Source organism: Myotis lucifugus, unplaced genomic scaffold (genome assembly GCF_000147115.1).
Source record: "Myotis lucifugus unplaced genomic scaffold, Myoluc2.0 scaffold_129, whole genome shotgun sequence".
Classification (NCBI taxonomy): Eukaryota; Metazoa; Chordata; class Mammalia; order Chiroptera; family Vespertilionidae; genus Myotis; species Myotis lucifugus.
In genome coordinates this window covers 160865-168420 of record NW_005871177.1, presented here as the reverse complement: position 1 = coordinate 168420, position 7556 = coordinate 160865, and the positions used below count along the sequence as shown (strand labels likewise).

Here is a 7556-nt window from a genome sequence, read left to right as displayed (position 1 = left end):
CATGCTTATGATTTAGGTAGTTTGCTATAATATATTGGTGTATCAAATTATTTAATCAATTAGATTTTTTGTTTATATACAACTATTATTTCCAAGTAAGCACCTTCATAAACTATTTTTTTAAGTATTAACTATAGCGGATATAATAAAATAGCAATAAAATGTACTTCATCACTGCACCTGATAAATACCTGAAATTCACCAATGTAATGAACTTTCAGTTATAAATAATTACCTGTATCCACATCATTAAAAAATCTAATAGGTTAAGTATGTCATCTCATGGCAATACTATTATGGCACTGCCTTTTCCCTAATTCTGTTCTATGCTTCCTTGTTAAAAATCAGCTCTGTTTATATAACACTGCAAAGATGCAAATTAGTGGTAACAGAAAGGATTTTACCCTTTTAAGTAGATTTTTAAAAAAGACAGTTTTCACTAATTATTCCAGATATGTGTTCTACATCAATCATTTCTTATGCCCTGTATTTCCTGAGAGCAAGGCTCATTCAGCCCAAAAGAATGATTTTATTTGAAGTCTTTTGTAACATAGGTAAATTATTTCTTGCAATAAAGTCCCAAAGGGCTTTGCAAAATTTCGGTTAGGTGAGCTGAGAGTATAAAGGTCTAATAATCTTTCTGGCCCCTTGGGAGTACTTAATTTATGAGTTATGCCTAAATACCCTAAGGAAATGGAAATGGGCAATTTCTTTATTTCACTGTGCATGTTTAGACCACCCATTAGTCCTAAATTATTCATCCTAACAACTCTCCTTGGAGGCAGGTAAGAGGCAGGCTCATTAATATTGCCCCCCAGATAAGGAAGCTCTGCCTGTACCCACCCTCTCCCCTTCCTGCTGCCAGGCAGCTGACATCTGAATCTGACCAGGGGCCCATATCCATGGGTCCTGAACACACAAGCTTAAATGGGCTTGCTTATTTCTACTTTTCTATTATTGAAAGAGAAGTGACAATCTGCTTTCAGAGACCAGCCTATCAACATCTCCTTCCTCGGCTGGCCTGACCTTCAGGCCGTCCAGCTGCCTGAGTTGAGTTAAAAATGGACTGCCAATCTGGCTTTCATTTCTGCAGCTCTGCCTCCCAATGTCCTCCCACTGATCTGTTGATCACACCCTCCTTACTCCTTCTGCTGTTGTTTTTCTGACTGAGTTTTTAGCCTGGACAGCTGAACCTTTCAAGGCCCTAACCTGCAGATCCTGGTACCAGTGACAAAGTAATCCTAGAGGGCTGGGAGCCAACACTAGAACCTCCTACTCTTTGAAAGAATTCCCTCCAGGCATCCCCACCCTTTCCTTCCCTGGACCCACCGCCGTCATTGGGAATGGCCACTCTGAACAGATCGTCCCCTACTGGCACACCAACGCAGGAAAAGGGTAGCTTAGAAACTTTGCAAGAGAACATGGTTGGCTTCTTGCCAATGGGTTGTTGACTCTTTCCTGGGCTCCTCTGTCCCTCTGGTTCAAAACTGCGCATCAGGCCTCACAGAATTGATCCTAAGGGGATATAAAGCTGTCTCTTCATTGCCCAAAGCCCCTTCACGACCATCCCAAACCCAAATTCTTCTTCCCCCTGACAGGGCTCGCCAGGAACTTCTGCCTCTGGGAACGACAATTGCTCCCTGCTACCAGGCGGGTGGAGGAGGCCGCTATCCCACTAATGGTTTTGTTTAGTTTCTTGGCCAACTCTCCTTCATTCAGCCTCCCGGCGTCCAGGAGCCAGGTCTAATTAGAAGAGTACCGGGCTCACCCTTCTCGCGGAGAAAACGCATTAGTCATAGATGAAACAGCACAGAGCGTGCCGTGCCGGGAGCCCAGGGGTGCGGGGGGTGCAGACCCTTCCTAAAATGTGCAGAGCCTTGGATGCCTGAGAGGAAAGCTAGAACTGACCGCGCTCAGGAGAGGAGGGCAGGGACGCGGGGTGGCGCTGACTTGGTTAGAGCCCAGAACTAAGTGCATAAACGATGCTCATTGAACATGGAAACAGAGTCAAGCCAAGTGTTCCGTACGACATCGCAAAGCCTCGGGTCACGGCAATAGACAAAGGGCGGAAGGCTCCCCCCCCGAGCCCCGGACAGGATCTCCAGGGCCCCGCAGCGTGAACGCGCGGGAGCGCGCGCAGGCGGAGGGGTGGCCCCAAAGAATCCAGGTTGGTGGCAGAGGGGGTGGTCAGTTTGGGGGCGTGTGGTGCACCCGGAATTGTAGTCACGGTCATCTGGGGCCCACCCGGGAATCAGCTGTGTAGCAGCAGTGCTGCAAGCCTGTGCGCAACGCCGGCGGCTGCGCCTAGGGCGGCAGAAGTGCCGGGTGGAACTGCAACCCCGGGCAGCGGAGGGGCGGGGCGGGGCCGGGGCGGGCGGGCAGGTAGGCGGGGCGGGTCAGCCGGCCGAGGACGCGGGGCCTATAAAGTGCTCGCTGCCCCCGAGGCGGCGCAGTTCAGTGGGGCGGGTGCTAGGTGGGTTGGGACCTAGCGGGGTGCGGATCGCTGCTGGGGTCTGCAGGTCCCAGAGCCCCCGAGGGAGCAGGCTCCAGCGGAGAGTGTCTGCCTCGGTTTACCCCCTGATTCATTTTACCCCGCAGCGTGACCAGCGAGCGCATCGGCCTCAGCCAACTCCCGGCAGGTGAGCGAGGCGGCGGCCCGGATGTGGGGTGCGCAGAGGCGGGGGCCCGTGGTGCCCCGGCCGGGCGGTGGAGGGGGCTGAGCTCCGCGGGACAAGTCGGCTAACTTTGAATGGGTTTCAGGTGGTGGCAGTAGCTGGCATCTCCGCTCGCGAGACTGCAAACTTGAGTTGCAGGGACCGGTTCCTTCCCTTTGGAAAAGGAGTGCGGGGCTAGTCTGGGGACGCGGGGCCTTTTGGGAGCCTCGGCACGTCTTTCCGGCTCTTGCCAATCTGTCCTGGTTGCCTGCTTTTTCCAGCGCCCCAGGCCGTTCTGCCCCGCGAGGGAAACGGAGCCGTTGACCATGGTTGCAACTGGCAGTTTGAGCAGTAAGAACCCGGGCAGCATTTCAGAGTTGCTGGACCATGGCTTCTACCCGGGGAGCCTGATAAATGGTGAGTTTCCCAGTGCCCGCCTCTCTCTGCTCCAAAGGTTGCAGCCCCTCTATAGATGGGATCGGATTGGCAGGGAGGCGGTGTCGCCCCTTTCCTCAGTGGAGGTGCCACAAAATCCATCTGAGAAAACTTTTTCCAAACTTTCTAGCAACTTCTGACCGTGGTAGTGAGAAAATAAATAAATAAATAAATAAATAAATAAATACTGAGGGCTGTATAGGTCTAGTATGTTGCTAAGAGGCTCTTTGGGATGAAAAGTTACGTAGGTTCCTTACCCTACTTGGTTGTAAAGTTTTGGTGAATTTTAAGTGTTCAGTTATGTATGTTTTAACAAGTGTAATCATGGTAGTCACTACCATGACCCTCTCTCCCCAAATTCCCATGTACCTATTTGCCATCAATTCTCTCCTCTCCCTCTCCCCCGTTTACTTTTGCCTCTAGAGTTTCGTGTAAATGGAATCACATAATATGTACTCTTTTGTAACTGGTTTCTTTCCTGCAGTTCAATTACTTTGAGATCCTTCGTGGTTGTTGCTTCTATCAGCATGTGTTCCTTTTTATTGCCGTGTAGTATTCTATTTGTAGCTGTATCCATTATTCTGTTTTTAATGCCAGAAGAAAATTTTAAAACTGCAGTGATGCTGGTCATGCTGTCATTTGCAATTTTAAGCAGCAGTTTCTAAGTGCACACATTGCTCTGCGGTGAGGAGCTGTGTGGGCACAGGCCAATCGCTGAAGACCTTTGGGCCCTCCTCATTTAGAAGGCAAAGTGGCTGATCTAATTTTATAGGCCAACTCTCTAAATTCTCTGTCTTCAGCATATGAAGCCTTATAATTTGGATTGCATTTGTTTTATTTAGTTATAAAAAAAACAATGATCTAAGAGAATACGCAATGTGGGGAAACCACAACAGCCAATGAGGGTGAAGTAGGCTTAGGGAAGAGAGCCCGCACGACCTCTGCCTGCATCCAATTGACTGTGTGTATGGCATCTTGCCAAGTGGTAGGATTAATTTGGAAGGAAGGTGACCAAATGCAGACCTATCTCTTTTCCTTGCGCAAATCTAATTTTGTTTTCCTAGGACTATTTTGTTTTGGTTGGCCATGGAAAACTACCCAGCTAGTTATAAATATCCCAGTGGACCTCAAAGGTCTTCTTTGAGCAATTTTTAATCAAAGAGGTTGAAGCTAAAATTGGAATTTACAGGTCATCCCAGTAAAGACTTTTAAAGAAAGAAACAGATTTAATAAATATGTAATATAGCTCCTCAGATTCATCCTAAAATTCATCACTTAACAATAGCAAAAATTTGGTATTTTAAAGAAATAAACTCATATATTCTCAGAGTCAGAAGGTAACAGTTCCTTAGTAAAAAAAAAAATGTATATAACCATTTTTACTCTAGAAGTAATGCATGTTCCCTGTGAAATAAATTGAAAAGTTTCCTAAGCAAGTAAGGGAGCAAGAAATGAAAGAAAATCACTAATAATCTAGGATACCCATAGATTTTTGATCCATAGTCTTTAAGATTGTGTCTGTGTACACATCAATTTTTTAAAAAAATGGTTGTATCCTATCCACTCTATTTATCAAAACCTTTATTTCCACTAGTTAACAGCAAAGGGAGATCAGCTGATCTAACATTGGATAAATATTGGAAGCAGGTAGATGTGGTAGAGACCAATGTTGCTATCTTGGTATGTTTTTCCTGCTCCTGGATTTCTTTCTTTTTTTTTTTTTTTTTTTTAACTTCAAACTTCTATTTTCTACAGATTTTGACTACTGGGATTATGTCGTTCCTGAACCCAACCTCAATGAGGTAATATTTGAGGAGACGACTTGCCAGAGTTTGGTCAAAATGCTGGAGAACTGTCTGTCCAAATCCAAGCAAACCAAACTGGGTTGCTCCAAAGTCCTCGTCCCTGAGAAACTGACGCAGAGAATCGCTCAGGACGTCCTGCGCCTCGCCTCCACCGAGCCCTGCGGCCTGCGAGGGTGTGTCCTGCACGTGAACGTGGAGGTGGGCAATGTATGTACAAAGCTGGATCGGATTGTGTGTGACTCCACTGTGGTGCCCACTTTTGAGCTTACACTCGTGTTTAAGCAGGAGAACTGCTCATGGACCAGCTTCAGGGACTTTTTCTTTAGTCGCGGTCGCTTCTCATCCAGCCTCAGACGAACTCTGATCCTGAGCTCAGGATTTCGACTTGTTAAGAAAAAGCTTTACTCCTTGATTGGAACGACAGTCATTGAAGAGTGCTAAGAGGGAAACATTTTACTAGTAAAAGGTCCTTTTTATGATTGGGTAATAAAACTCTGCAGCTGCTCACTGACAGTCATTGTAGTTTGCCCTGCCTGCTTTCAAGGAAAAACCCCCAATCAAGTTCTTCTGCATTTCATAGTCACAGCAAGCCCAACTAAAGGGCTTATTCTGTGGCTTTTGAGAAATGACCCCCATGTCTGCATTATATCACTTTTTTTTTAACAAAATGGAATGGCATGGAATAAGGAAGGAAAAGGAGCAGTCCACTTTAGCTTTGTATTTGACTACACAAAGTTTTCCATGTAGTCTTGCTGATAGACCATTAAACCAACTTTGTTTAGTTTGATTTTCATATTGCTTTTTTTCTTCTGTAAGTTTTCAGAGTGATCCTATCAATCACAGAATCTTACTGAGTGATGCTTAGTCCATCAAAACATCCAGAAGCCCACACCACCAATTTCCTGCCCCTACCCTCATTTGAAGGGTCCTTATACAGGAGAATAGAATTAAGTGGGTGAGCATAATTCACACTTAACCCAATGCAAGAGTGAATAAGAACCCATCAGGAGAACAGAACTACTTCACTGTTTTTTTGCATACTCTTCTGGGTATTTTTGTTTGTTTGATTTAGTGTGTGTTTTTAAATACATTTTATTGATTTTTAGAGGAAGGGAGAGAGAGAAACATCCATATGAGAGTGAAACATCGATTGGCTGCCTCCTGCATGTCCCCTACCAGGGATCAAGCCGTAACTTGGGCATGTGCCTTGACCGGGAATGGAATCAGCAACCTTCCAGTGCACAGGAAGATGACCAACCAACTGAGCCACACCGGCCAGGGTTTCACTCTTCTGTTCTAAAGAGGTGGCATAAACTGAAGCTGCCATTTAATAACTACAGTATTGTTTTACATAACTTCATGGACAATATAAACTCAGTTTTTCTAGTTCTCAAGTATTGAGTGATATCTTTAAACTAGAAAAAATGGAAAATGTTAAGCTGTTATTTTGCATATAGTTAATTTCTCTTTTTTATGTGAATGCATATGGAGATAGGACATGAGTTCTCAGTTCTCATCCCTTTCTCATTCATTTGATAATCTAGCTTCTTTTCACTATTAACCTATGCTTAATCTCAGATGAACTCTCCCACCAGTCAGTGTTATCTCATCCCTGGCCTCTCCTAGGAACTCAACTATCTTTACCCATTCTTCAAAGGAGATAGCTGTATTCTACCACTTTTCATTATTAAGATGGGTCTATTACAACAGACTAGAGAATGAAAGCCAGGATGGAACCCAGCTTTCTTCAACCTGGGATCCCTGTCCCTAGGGAACAATAAAGGCCTTATGTTTTTCTTGTTCTTACTGCCTAGATCATTAGTCTTTTTTATGCTAATGAGAGAATGTAACCTCCACACTACAGTGTTCATTTCTGCAAGTCCTTCACATCCTTACTATAGGTCATGAATAAGGAATTTATTCACATCTTCCGTCCAAGCTATTAGCATCACTTTATGTACCTGAGGGAGGGTGGTAGGGACCGATGGCTTCATCCTGGTGTAACTCAAAAGCAGGTAGATCCTGTTACTCTTCCTATAGGTGACCTAAAACTTCACTATTCAAACCATAAAGCCCTCTCTAGGGCTGGGCCAGCGTAAGTTAACCGTGTTTGGCATGTCTGTTATTAGTTAGGGTTCTGACAGTCACTGTGATTCTGTGGGCGAGGCTTCTCTAGCAGGATGTAGAGCTGCTGTCCCTTTTCCTCTAAACAGCTGTCTTGTATGCTCACGAAGTGGTGATAATGGCTTATGGAGACCTTTAATTAATATTTCTGTTAAAGGAAATTAAAGTTTGTCTATTTTTGACAATAAAGCATCATATATTTTTAATTTTTTTGTCCTCTTTGTCTTTTCTGAGTTTTATTCAATGATCACCCTAAAATATACTTGACAATATTTGAAGGAAAATGACAAAACATTTATCTATCACTTAAGTGTTTTGCTTCATAATTTTTCAAATACAAAAGTACATTTTATAGGGAGACAATAATTTGAGCTCCTTTGGCAACCACCTTTAAAAACAACAACAACTCATGGTGTAAAGGCTTTTCCTATAGTTTTCCTAATGACCAAATTCAAGTATATCAAATTGTGCGATCCATGTACATTTTTATTTTTATCAGAATATCCCATTTGAATCATGTCTTTCTAGTATCACTGTT

General features: G+C 44.3%; 1 protein-coding gene across 2 annotated transcripts; it reads left to right on the top strand.

The window, feature by feature from the left end:
- Nucleotides 1-1914: 1914 nt before the first annotated feature.
- Nucleotides 1915-7224, top strand: DDIT4L (DNA damage inducible transcript 4 like). 2 transcript variants are annotated; one of them, XM_006094087.3, is made up of 4 exons: nt 1915-2167; nt 2599-2639; nt 2936-3071; nt 4845-7224. In XM_006094087.3, exons 3-4 carry the CDS (start codon nt 2981-2983, stop codon nt 5333-5335), a joined length of 582 nt encoding a protein of 193 aa, XP_006094149.1. In that variant the 5' UTR covers nt 1915-2167; nt 2599-2639; nt 2936-2980; the 3' UTR covers nt 5336-7224. The 2 variants fall into 2 exon arrangements, with proteins under 2 accessions (XP_006094149.1, XP_006094148.1); XM_006094086.3 differs by lacking the exon at nt 1915-2167 and having other exon boundaries at nt 2447-2639.
- The last annotated feature ends 332 nt before the right edge of the window (nt 7225-7556 follow it).

Excerpts from the sequence above, each read along its gene's own strand:
- DDIT4L (XM_006094087.3), top strand. The coding sequence starts at position 2,981 with ATGGTTGCAACTGGCAGTTTGAGCAGTAAGAACCCGGGCAGCATTTCA. Across the intron at positions 3,072-4,844 it reads CCCGGGGAGCCTGATAAATG|ATTTTGACTACTGGGATTAT; the intron begins GTGAGTTTCCCA and ends TATTTTCTACAG.